Source organism: Eumetopias jubatus, unplaced genomic scaffold (genome assembly GCF_037043125.1).
Source record: "Eumetopias jubatus isolate StellerSeaLion01/CBP00866 unplaced genomic scaffold, mEumJub1_p1.0 scaffold_2, whole genome shotgun sequence".
Classification (NCBI taxonomy): Eukaryota; Metazoa; Chordata; class Mammalia; order Carnivora; family Otariidae; genus Eumetopias; species Eumetopias jubatus.
Genome location: NW_028274808.1, coordinates 118,354,423 through 118,367,648, shown reverse-complemented (window position 1 = coordinate 118,367,648; position 13,226 = coordinate 118,354,423). Strand labels below are relative to the sequence as shown.

At 33.9% G+C, this 13,226-nt stretch overlaps 1 protein-coding gene across 1 annotated transcript in view; it reads right to left on the bottom strand.

Annotated features, from left to right (window-relative positions):
- The window catches only part of SLC9B1 (solute carrier family 9 member B1), a 45,135-nt gene that overhangs the window by 26,681 nt on the left and 5,228 nt on the right, over positions 1-13,226 (bottom strand). Inside the window, exons 3-4 of the mRNA XM_028091218.2 lie at positions 2,130-2,300; positions 816-958 (exon numbers count right to left, since the gene is read on the bottom strand). Of these exons, the coding sequence (XP_027947019.1) occupies positions 816-958; positions 2,130-2,300 (314 nt within the window). The remainder of the gene's footprint in view (positions 1-815; positions 959-2,129; positions 2,301-13,226) is intronic.

Genomic DNA, 13,226 nt, shown 5'->3' with positions numbered 1-13,226 from the left:
AGAGAGAGCGCAGAAGCAGGGCGGAGCTGCAGAGGGAGCAGGAGAAGCAGACTCCCTGCTGAGCAGAGAGCCTGAAGTGGGGGCTCCATCCCAAGACCCTGGGATCATGACCTGAGCGGAAGGCAGATTCTTAACAGACTGAGCCGCCCAGGTGCCCCTGTCTTTATTCTCTTGTCATATTTCCACTACACTCATCTATTTGCTGTTTGAGTACTGTTATACTCATGAAGAGTCATCTTTTTAAAACCCAAATAGATTTATGATTCCTAGATATTAGCATTCTAAGAAATATTTAAAAAGATTAACTTCTACAATAATGCAAAGGTAATCAGGCACATACTTCTGTGGGGTGTAAAATGTCACAAAACAAAAATATTACCAAAATTCTTAACCCCTCTGAAAAACAAAACAAAAGAAAAGCAAAAACAGTTTAGCAGCGCACCTTATCCTTTATTAACTGAAAAGTAAATCGTTCTCCATAGAAAAGCTGCAGCTCCCAAATAATACAAATGCTGTACAAGGGACGTGTATCTCTATGCACATAATTAAAGATGAGCTCTAATAAAGATCTCACATGATTAAAGATGATCTCTAATAGAGATCTTACATCATAATAATTCTCTTCATATCAGTAATAATGGTGACCAGAAGTAGAAATTATAAGATGCCAGTATTTCTGCAAAACCCTTTTCTCTATCTTAGTTTTGCTTACAGGCTTCACTCGGAACAGCTATAATAAAAATTCTGTCTCTTTTTCTTTTTTACCAGCCTCTAATATTTAAAATATTTTTTTTGAGATATAATTAGAAATCTACCTGTGGATCGAGTCCAAGCCCAGCTTGTATTAGGATAACAGTAAGGGCAGTGTTTCTTAAAGTTGAAGACCACGTGTTATTAACATGGATGTAATTACTGAGGAATGGAACATTCCTGACAGTAAAACCAGCCAGTAACATCCCTTAAAAGAAAGAAAATAAGGCATGTCTGATTCAGCTCATTTTTCTAAGTTAGGAAAGAGAAATGTTTAATTTCCCTTCTTCAAACACACTACGTCTCATTGCTTGGGTGAAGGGTAGCTTACATACAAATAGAGGAGGCAGCATAAGTAAAGGAACGGAGTTAAGAAATGACATATCTCAAAAGACTACAACAAGTAATTCAGTATTGTTGGAACATAAAGGGCACGGATGGGAGTGGGAGAATGGGCAGGAGGGGCCAGATAATATAAAGCTAACCCCCCTGCAGCCTCCATTCCCACTGCTTTGGCAGAGTAATGCACCATATGGAAGTTTTATGAGGAAGTGACAAAATGAGTCTTGTATTTTCTGTGATGGTCTTGATGAATTAGATAGACATAAAACTGGAGGAGAGAACAATTAGAAGGCTCTGCCATAGTCCACGGAAGAGTTGGAAAACGAATAGCCTAAGCTAGGACAAAAGTGGAAGTTTTGGAGAAAAAGAAGATTCAATAAATACTTAGCAGGTGCTGAAAGGGTGTTGTGGACATAGAAAGGGTATTAGCAATAGGATGGAGTGATTATCTCTAATGACAGTGTACTGAATATTTGGGTGTATTGAATACTTAGAAGATATGAGACACCGCTAATAGAAGTTCTTCCACTAATTTCCCTCTGTCCAGATGGAGAGTTATTTAATAATGGTAATGAAGAAATAGGATATAATACTAGTTAGGCAGATAATGCATCTATGAATATAGCTTACTCAAATAGCTTACTCAAAAACCATAAAACCTTCTTATGCCCTAATCACTATAGTATTTGAATCTTACAATTGTATTTGAGTTAGGTTATCTATAGAAAAATTCAGTCTTTTCTACAATATATTTAAAATTAACTAAAAAATGTCCTATTAAACAATAAAGCAACAGGAATCATATATTGAATATATTTAAATTATTTCAAAAATATATTTCAGAAAAAACTGTGCTCATGTGTAGAAAGAATAAATAGTTCTATAAATGAGCTATATGCATACATATACAGTAAATATATACATAAAGATCATATTACATTGAAATATTTCTAAATTATATCTATTCTGACTAGAGTATGTTCATAATTTATGTATAGTTAATTACAAAAAAAAATAAGAGCTAACTGTACACTTACCAAGAAGAGGTGGAATTTGAGGCACTGAAGGTATTCTAATGAATTCCAAAAGTTTCCCCCCAATAATGGCACTATAAAAGATAATTAATAGTCCAAATAAATTTCCACCTGGGAGAACTTCAGGGCCTGAGAATGACCAGACTACACACCATACCATAAAAAATGCAACTCCTGAAATATAAAAAAAACCATATATCTATATATCTACATAGACATAGATATATATATACAAAAGATGAATTCTATTTTATCAAATATCATATTAATAGTCCTGTATAATGAATAATACATGGCATAGACTAATTTTGCTTGCTAGTATAATTGAAGAAATATCTGTTTAACATATATTCCAAAGTCCCTATGAATTTATGGGACAAGTTTTTAACAAAGTATTATTAGTTTTTTGAGGATACTTGAAATATGTTTAATAATAAAAGACAACCAACATTCTTTTTTTATTTTTATTTGCATTTATTCTATGGAGAATTTACTCCTGGACCATAAGTTTTTGTTTCTTCAGTTTCTTCTGGGATATCTTTTTCTTCTGTGCAACCTCCTCTTCTGGTTTAGGAACAATCAGCTCTTTTTCAGTAAGGATCATCTCAATGTGGCAGGGGGAGCTCATGTATGGGTTAATCCAACCTTGAGCCCTGTAAATTCTGTGCTGTGTCTTGGGGGCTTTGTTCACCTGGATGTTCTCAATGACCAGAGAATCAGCATCTAAACCCTTAAGTTCAGCATTACTCTCTGAATTTTTAAGCATGTGCAGTAAAAATTCAGCACTCTTCTTGGGCCACCAACCCTCTGTCCAGCCCCACTGTTTGGCCTGGGCACACCACCACTGTAGCAATTGAATGGCACACACTGCTTCTGCAAAGTGATGTCTTTCAGATACTTGGAGGCTTTTCGGATATGCATACCCTTGATGGCCTGGGAAGTTTCACATGTGTTCTTAAAGTGAATACGCAGATTTGAATCTCTTGATTTGCATGATTTTGTAGGGTTTTCTGGGTCAGGTGAATAGCGAAACATTTTCTGACGTCACCTCAGTCCGCTTAGGGGAAGAGCCAAAGTATTATTATTTTAAAAAAATATTTAAAAGTATATGTGAGTCCTTTAAAGTGCTAAACTATTCTTATAATATATGACATTTTAAAAATGTTATGGTAGGGCTCCTGGGTAGCTCAGTTGGTTAAGCGACTGCCTTCGGCTCAGGTCATGATCCTGGAGTCCCGGGATTAAGTCCTGCATTGGACTCCCTGCTCAGCAGGGAGCCTGCTTCTCCCTCTGACCCTCCTCCCTCTCGTGCTCTCTGTCTCTCATTCTCTGTCTCTCAAATAAATAAAATCTTCAAAAAAAATAAAAATATTATGGTAATATTATGAGATTTACTTCATTTTATATCTTAGAGTAGCTTTTTTTCCTTAAATTTCACATATGAGTGAAATCATATGGTATTTGTCTTTCTCTGACTGATTTATTTTGCTTAGCATAATACACTGAAGCTCCATCCATGTCATTGCAAATGGCAAGATTTCATTCTTTTTGATGGCTGATTAATTTTATATATATATAATTATATATATATATGGAAGATGTGATATATACATATATATCACATATATATCACATCTTCCTTATCCATTCATCAGTTGATGGACATTGGGCTCTCTCCATAGTTTGGCTATTGTTGATAATGCTGCTGTAAACATTAGGGTGCATGTACCCCTTCGAACCTGTATTTTTGTATTCTTTGGTTAAATACCTAGTAGTGTAATTGCTGGATTGTAGGGTAGTTCTATTTTTAACTTTTTGAGGAACCTCCATACTGTTTTCCAGGGTGGATGCACCAGTTTTGCATTTCCATCAACAGTGCAAGAGGATTCTCCTTTTCTGCTTCCTCGTCAACACCTCTTGTTTCTTGTGTGTTGTTAATTTTAGACATTCTGACAGGTGTGAGGTAGTATCTCATTGTGGTTTTGATTTGTACTTCCCTGAGAGAAACATTTATTCCAAAAAAAAAAAAAAAACCCAGGGTTTTGGGTAGGACTGGTGAAAGTCTGAGGCCTTCCTGCCTGGGATTGCTATTACTCCTCCCCTCATTTTCCCTCACTTACTTCATTTGGGAAAAACTTTAGTTTTACCATCATGGACCTAGATTAAAAACAAGCTGCTTTGTTGCCAGAGGAGGTGGAGCAGATTTGATATGGAGTGGAGGGAGAAAACCCTGACTTTGCTGGCTAAAAATGGCAGATTGGTTTCAGAATTAGCAGAAAAAAACATGCAGTGGTGCTAGTTTGAGGTTGCAATTCAAGTTGATATGAGTAACAGATAAGCTAAAAATTTAACTGGGAGATCTTAGATATGACAGATTCAGAAAGGTTGAGGTAAGTTCTCCACATATCTATGGCTGATTGGGAAAGTATGCAAGTGCAGAGAAGACTCCAGAGAGTATGGCAAAAAGTAAAAAAAAAAAAAAAATAATGTGAGACTTGATTACCAGCAGCAATTTTGAATGCCTTCTTCAACCCACCTACAGATCACTTGGCAGAGGATAGAAGCCTTAATGGCTTAAACACAATGTCTCCCCTAAATCATTAGGTGACTATTAAGCTATGCAGACAAAAGAGAAACCCTTAGGAAGACAGGCTAAAAACAAATAAAAACTAAGAGACATCAGCTGCTGCAAAACATGGGTCAGAATGATTCCCCCAATTTAAGTACATGCAAATTACCCAAACAACAACAACAACAACCTCAAGAAAATATAACTGAATTCAAAGTTGCCATAGTGTGTAACTAAAATGTTTCATTTTCAACTTAAACTTACTAGACATGCAAAGAAATGAGAACATACAACCCATATTCAGAAAAAAAAAAGAAGTCAATAGACAATGAGTAAATGAATCCAGGTGTTGGATTAACAAAGTTTTCAAAACATCCATTTTAAATATGTTCACATAACGAAAATGCAACAATGTGTCATTTAATAAAGAATATCAATAAAGAGATACAATTTATTTAAAAATGGAAATCTGGAATTGAAATATACAACAATTGAAATGAAAAGTTGACTAGAGAGGCTCAACTGTTTTTGAGCTTGTGAAAGAAAATATCAGTGAACTTGAATATAAATCAATAGAGATTAATTAGAAAAACTAAAGGAAAAAAGGAATAAAGAAAAATGAACAGAGCCTCAGACACCTATGGGATACTATCAAGAGTACTAACATATGCATAAAAGAAGTCCCAGGAAGAGAAGAGAAAGATATAAAGGGGCAGAAACATATTTGAAAATATAGTGTCTGAAAACCTCCCAAAGTTAATAAAAAACATTAATTTATAGATGTAAGAAGCTCAACAAATCCCAAGTAGAATAAGCACAAGAGATCCTCACCTAGACACATCATCATCATCATCAAATTGCTAACAACAAAAGTCAAAAGGAAAATCTTGGAAGTATCAAGAAAATGTCTCATCATGTACAGGGGAACAATAATGCAATTAACAGCAGCATTTTCACCAGAAAAAAAAAAAAGCCAAAAGGCGGTGGAGTGACATTTCAAAGTGCAGAAAAGGGGGCACCTGGGTGGCTCAGTCAGTTGAGCCTCTGAATCTTGATCTTGGCTCAGGTCTTGATCTCAGGGTTGTGAGTTCAATTCCTTCACCGGGCTCCACACTGGGCACGGAGCCTACTTAAAAAAAAAAAAAAAAAGTGCAGAAAAAAACCTGTCAATCAAGAATTCAATATGTAGTAAAACTATTCTTCAAAGTGAAGCTGAAATACATTCCCAGGCAAACAGAAATAGAAAAAATTCACCCCCACTAATGAAATACTAAAGAAAATGCTTTAAGTTGAAAGGAAATGACACAAGATGGTGATTTGGATCAATAAGAAGCAATAAAAGGCAGTGGAAATGGTAAATAAATATCTAAGTATAGAAGATTGTGTGTATGTATACATATATATGCATGTATACATATATATATACATATATATACACATACATTTTTAAAAAGTTAAGATTATTAAGAGCAATAAGTATAACAAAATAAATATCTAGGTATAAAAGATTGTATATATATGTATATATATATTCATTTAAAAAAGCTAAGATTATTAAGAGCAATAAGTATAACAAAATATTGTTGAGTCTATAGCATATAGAGGTCTATTGGCTCAAAGCTACTATATAACACAGGAATTAAGTCAATATTAAATTGAAGTAGATTGTGAAAAGTTGAAGATAATTATTATAATCCACAGAGAAATCACTAAAACTAAAAACCTCTAAAATATAACTAAAAAATCAACAGGGAAATTGAAATAGTGCACCAACAATATTTGGTTAGCACAAAAGAAGCAGTAAAGAATGAAGAGAAAAACAAAAGACATGACACTTATAGAAAACAAATAACAAGATGGTAGACATAAGTCCAACTATATCAGTAATTATGTGTAATGTGAATGGTCAAAAGGCAAAGATTATCTTACTGGGTTTAAAAAAAAAAAGCAAGATCCAACTATTTGGTGTCTACAAGAAACATACTTTGGATGAAACAGATAGGCTGAATGTAAAAAGATGAAAAAGATATATTATGCAAACAATAATCATGAGTCAAAGAAGTAAATATAAGGGGACTTAGAACATATCTTAAAGTGAATAAAAATGAAAACACAGCATATCAATATAATAGGATGTGGTGGGCACAGATGGAAATGTATAGCTTTAAAAATATTAGAAAGAGGGGCGCCTGGGTGGCTCAGCCGTTAAGCGTCTGCCTTTGGCTCAGGTCATGATCCCAGGGTCCTGGGATCCAGCCCCACATCAGGCTCCCTGCTCAGCAGGAAGCCTGCTTCTCCCTCCCCCCCCGCTTGTGTTCCCTCTCTCGCTGTCTCTCTCTCTGTCAAATAAATAAAATCTTTAAAAAAATATATTAGAAAGAATTATCTAAAATTGACAATAAAAATTTCCACCTTAACAACTTACAAAAAGAGAAGTAAATCAAACCAAAAGTAAGTAGAATGTATGAAATAAAAAAGATTGAAGGGGAAATTATTAAATAGAAAACAAAAACATTAGAGAAAACCAATGAAATAAAAATTATTTGAGATCAATAAAATAGATGTCTTTAGCTAGACTGACAAAGGAAAAAGAAGGTACAAATGACCAAAATCAGGAATTAAAGAGGAAACATCACTTTAGACCTTAGAGAAATTAAAATAATGCAAAGGAAATACTGTAAACAACTTCAAGCTAAAAAATTAGACAACTAGATAAAATAGACAAATTCTGAGAAAGATACAAATTACCAAAACTGATTCAAGAAAAAAGGAAAATAGAAATACCATACGATCCAATAATTCTGCTTCTGAGTATTTATCCAAAGAAAATAAAAACAGTAAGTCAAAAATATATATGCACCCTCCTCATGTTCACTGCAGCATTATTTACAATAGCCAAGATAGGGAAACAACGTAAGTATCCATTTAAGGGCGAACGGATAAATTGTGGTATATATATATACAATGGAACATTTTTCAGTCATAAAAAAGAAAAATCTTGGTGTGCCTGGCTGTCTCAGGTGGTGGAGCATGTGACTCTTGATCTCTTGGCATTGTGAGTTCGAGCCCCATGTTGGGTGCAGAGATTACTTAAAAATAAAATCTTAAAAAAAAGAAAGAAAAGAAAGGAAAAGAAAAAGCTCTTGCCATTTGAGACAACATGGATGGGCCTTGAAGGTATTATGCTAAGTGAAATAAGTCAGACAATGTAAGACAAATATTGCATGCTCACCGATACATGGAATCTAAAAATCAAGCTTATAGATACAGAGATACAACTGGTGGTTGCCAGAGGCAGGGATGGGGGGTTCGCAAGACAGGTGAAGGGGGTCAGAATTACAAACTTCCATTTAGAAAATAAATACGTTATTGGGATGTAATGTACTGCATGGTGACTATAGTTAATGATACTGTATTATATATTTGAAAGTTGCTAAGAGAGTAGATCTTAAAATTTATCATTACAAGAAAAAAAAGGTTTCTATGTATGATGATGGAAGTTTACTAGACTTATTGTGGTGATCATTTTGTAATATATACAAATATAGAATCATTATATTGTGCACCAAAACTAATATAAGGTTATATGTCAACTATACCTCAATTTAAAAAAAGAAGCCAAATTGAGACACTTTCAGACAAAAGCTGAAAGAATGCTAGAAGACTTATACTACAAAAAACACTACAAGAAATTTTTTAAACTGAAGGGAAAGAATTCCACATGAAAATTCAGATTGCCAGAAAGAAATGGAGAGAACCAGAGAATGTAAATATGTGGACAAATATGAGACTTTTTTTAACTTAAAAAAAAAGACTTTTGACTTTTTAAAAGCAAATGTAGAAGAATATATATATATATATATGTATATATAAATGTAGAAGTAAAAATAAGAATGTAGAAGTGAAAATATATATAAATCTAGCACAGAGGGCAGAGGAGGGATAAATAAAGTCATATTGCTGTAAGGCTCTTCTATATTGATGTGAATGATGACCACAGGATATGTAGGTTTACAGTACGTCTTGTAGTTGGGTAGTGTTAGTTCTCTAGCTTTTAATTTTTCTCCTTTGATACTATGTTGGCTCTTCTTAGTCTTTTGCCCCTCTATATAAACCTCAGAATGAGTTTGTGGGCATCCACAAAGTAACTTGTTGGGATTTTGATTGGGGTTGTGTTGAATCTATGGATCAAGTTGGAAAGAACTGACATCTTGACAATATTGAGTCTTCCATGAACAAGGAAAATCTGTGCATTGATTTAGTTCTTTTTTGATTTCTTTCACTAGTTTTGCAGTTTTCCTCGTGTAGATCTTGTACATATTTTGTTAGATATATACCTAGGTATTTTATTTTTAGGGATACTAATGTAAATTGTAATGTATTTTTAATTTCAAATTCCATTTGTTCACTGTTGGTACATATGAAAATAACTGACTTTTGTATATTAACCTTTTATCCTGCAATCTTGTTATACTTGCTTATTTGTTGTCCCTGGAGTTTTCTTGTAGTTTTTTAAATTTTCTACACAATCAGGTCATTTATGAGGAAGGGCAGTTTTATTTCTTCCTTCCAATCTGTATACTTTGTTTTTGCTTTTCTTATTGTGTTAGCTAGGACTTCTAGTACAATATTGAAAAGAAGTAGTGAGAGAGGGTATCCTTGTCTTATTCCTGATCTTAGTGGGAAAGCTTCTAGTTTCTCATCATTTAGTATGATGGTGGCTGTAGATTTTTAGTTGATTTTTTTATCAAGTTGAGGAAGTTTCCCTCTATCTGTAAATTATGATGGATGTTGGATTTTGTCAAATGTTTTTCCCGCACCTATTATTATGATATGATTTTTCTTCTTTAGCCTGTTCATGTTATGGATTACAATCATTCATTTTCAAATATGAACCAACCTTTCATACCTAGAATAAATCTCACATGGATGTATGATGTATAATTCTTTTTATACATTGTTGATTCATTAATATTTTGTTGAGGATTTCTGCTTCTGTGTTTATCAGGGATATTGGTCTGTAGTTTTCTTTTTTGTAATGTCTTTGATTTGGGTATGAGGCTAATGCTGACCTCATAGAATGATTTGGGAACTATCCCTCTGCTTCTATCTTTGGGAAGAGATTGTAGAGAATTGGTATAATTTCTTTCTTAAATGTTTGGTAAGATTCACCAGTGAAGCCATTTAGGTCTGGTGCTTTTTGTTTTGGGAGGTTATTAATTATTGATTCAATTTATTTAATAGATATATTCCTATTCAGATTGTCTATTTCTTCTTGAGTATATTTTGGCAGATTGTGCTTTTCAAGGAATTGGTCCATTTCTTCTCGATTATCAAATTTGTGGGCTAAGGGATGTTCACAGTATTCCTTTATTATCTTTTTAAGGTCCATGGGATCTGTAGTGATGTTCCCTCTTTAATTTCTGATATTAGTGGATTATGTCTTCTTTATGTTTTTCTTAGCCTCGCTAGAGGCTTATAGAGGGTATCAATCTTAGAAAAGAACCAGCTTTTGGTTTCATTGATTTTTTGCTATTTTTTAAAATTTCAATGATAGCTGCTCTAATTTTTGCTATTTCTTTTCTTCTGTTTACTTTGGGTTTAATCTGCTCCTTTTTCAGATTTCCTAATATGGAAGCTTAGAAGGTTGATTTTAGATCTTTGTTCTTTTCTAAAATGTGCATTCAATGCTATAAATATTCCTCTAAGCACTCCTTTCACTGCATCCCACAAATTTTCATAAGTTGTATTTTCATTTTCATTTAGTTCCAAATATTTTAAAATATCACTTGAGGTTCCCATGTATTATTTAGAAATGTATTGTTTAATCTCCAAGTATTTTAGGATTTTCCAGCTGCCTTTCTTTTGAATTTTAGTTTAAATCCTTTATGGTCTGAGGGATACACTGTATAATTTTTATTCTTTAGATTTATTAAGGTGTTTTGTATGTGTATGACAGAATTGGTCTACCTTAGTGAATGTTCCATGTGAGCTTGAGAATAATGCATATTATGCTATTGTTAGATGAAGTAGTCTATAAGTGTTCATTATATCCTATTGATTGATGGTGTTGTTGAGTTCAACTATGTCCTTACTGATTTTCTGCCTGCTGGATCTGTACTTTTCTGAGAGACTGTTGGAAGTCTCTATAATTGTGGATTCACATATTTCTTCTTGCCATTCTTTCATTTTTTGCTTCATGTAAATTGACACATGGGAACATGTCTGTTGTCAGACATATATACACATTAGGGATTATCATGTCTTCCTGGGAACTGGCTCCTTTATCATTATGTAATACCTTTCTTTATCCCTGATAATATTCCTTACTCTGAAGTCTGCTGTCTGAACTTAATATTTCATCTTTCTTTTACTTAGTGTTTACATGGTATATCTTTGTTCATCCCTTCACTTTCATGTGTCTTTATATTTAAAGTGGTTTCTTATAGACAACATATATCTGGCTCTAGGGTTTTTTAAAAATATTTATTTATTTATTTTTAGAATTTTAAAAAATTATTATATTCAATTAGCCAGCATATAGTACATCATTAGTTTTTGATGTAGTGTTCAACGATTCATTAGTTGCGTATAACACCCAGTGCTCATCACAATATGTGCTCTCCTTAATACCCATCACCCGGTTACCCCATCCCCCGATCCCCCTCCCTTCTGTAACCCTCAGTTTGGTTCCTAGGGTCTAGAGTCTCTCATGGTTTGTCTAGGTTTTTTGATACACTCTGACAATCTGTCTTTTATTGGTGTGTTTAACCACTGACCTCTAACTATCAATATAGTTAGATTAATAGCCACCATGTTTGTTACTGTTCACTATTTATTGCCCCTATTTTTTGTTTCTATTTTTTGTCTTCCATTCTTTTTTACCCTTTGTGCCAATTAACTGATCATTTTATATGCTTCCATTTTCTCTCCTTTCTTAGCATATCAGTTATACTTATCTTTTCATTTTCTTTTTGGGGTTGCCCTAGAGTTTGTAATATACATTTTCAACTAATCCAAGTCCATTTTCAAATAACACTACCACTTCATGGGTAGTGCAAGTACCTTATAAAAACAAAATATTCCTAATTCCTTCTTCCTGTTTCTTGAATCATTGCTTTCATTCATTTCACTTATGTATTAGCTATAATCAGTGAATATATTTTTGCTATTATTGTGAACTGTTATCTGTTCAATCATTTAAGAATATTAAAAACATGTTCTTGTTTTACCATCACTTATTCCTTCTCTGATGCTCTTCCTTCTTTATGTAAATCTGGGTTTCTGACCTACATAATTTTTTTCTCTCTGAAGAATTTCTTCTAACATTTTGCAAGGCAGATTTACTGGTTTGATTTTTGTTGGTCTGAGAAACTCTTTTTCTCCTTCACTTTTCTTTTTTAATTTGGGGGTGAGGGACAGAGGAAGAGAGAGAGAGAAAGAATCTTAAGCAGGCTCCATGCCCAGCACGGAGCCTGATGTGAGGCTCAATCTCACAACCCTGAGATCATGACCTCAGATAAAAAAATCAGACACTTAACGGACTGAGCCACCCGGGAATCCCTCTTCTAAACTTTTGAATGATGATTTTGTAGCGTACAGAATTTTAGGCTGGTGTGTTGTTGTTTTTGTCTCAACACTTTAAATACTTCATTTCACTTTCTTTTTGTTTGCATTGTTTCTGCAGATAAGTCAGATATAATTTTTATCTTTGCTACCCTATCAGTAAAGTGTTATTTCCTCCTCTGGCTTCTTTCAAGATTTTTAAAAATCTTTGATTTCCTGTAGGTTGAATATGATATACTCAGGTGTAGTATTTTTGTTTGTTTTTTGGTATTTATCCTGCTTGGAATTCTCTGAGCTTCCTGGATCTGTGGTTTTCTGTCTGACATTAATTTGGGGGAAATTCTCACCACTATTGTTTTAAATATTTCTTTAGCTGCTTTTTCTCTTCTTTTCTGATATTCCCATTACTTTTATTTTAAGATTTTATTTATTTATTTGACACAGAGAGAGAGATAGTGAGAGCAGGAACACAAGCAGGGGGAGTGGGAGAGGGAGAAGCAGGCTTCCTGCTGAGAGGAGAGCTGATGTGGGACTCGATCCCAGGACCCTGGGATCATGACCTGAGCTGAAGGCAGACGCTTAATGACTGAGCCACCCAGGTGCCCCATTCCCAATACGTTTTATAGTTGTCCCACAGTTCTTGTATATTCTGTTCCTTTTTTTCATTCTTTTCTTCCTCCTTACTTTTCAGCATTGGAAGTTCCTATTGACAGATCCACAAGCTCAAGAGATTCTTTCAGCAGCTCTGTACAGTCTATTAATAATCCATCAAAGACATGCATTTGAATAAGTGTTTTTTAATTTCTTTAGCATTTCTTCTCTCTTGCTTATATTACCTTTCCATTCTTACATGTTTACTTTTCCATTGGAGCCCTAAGTATATTAGTCATAGTTGTTTTAAATTCACATTCTGATAATTCCAACATTCCTGCAATATCTGGGTCTAGTGATGCTTTGTCTCTTCA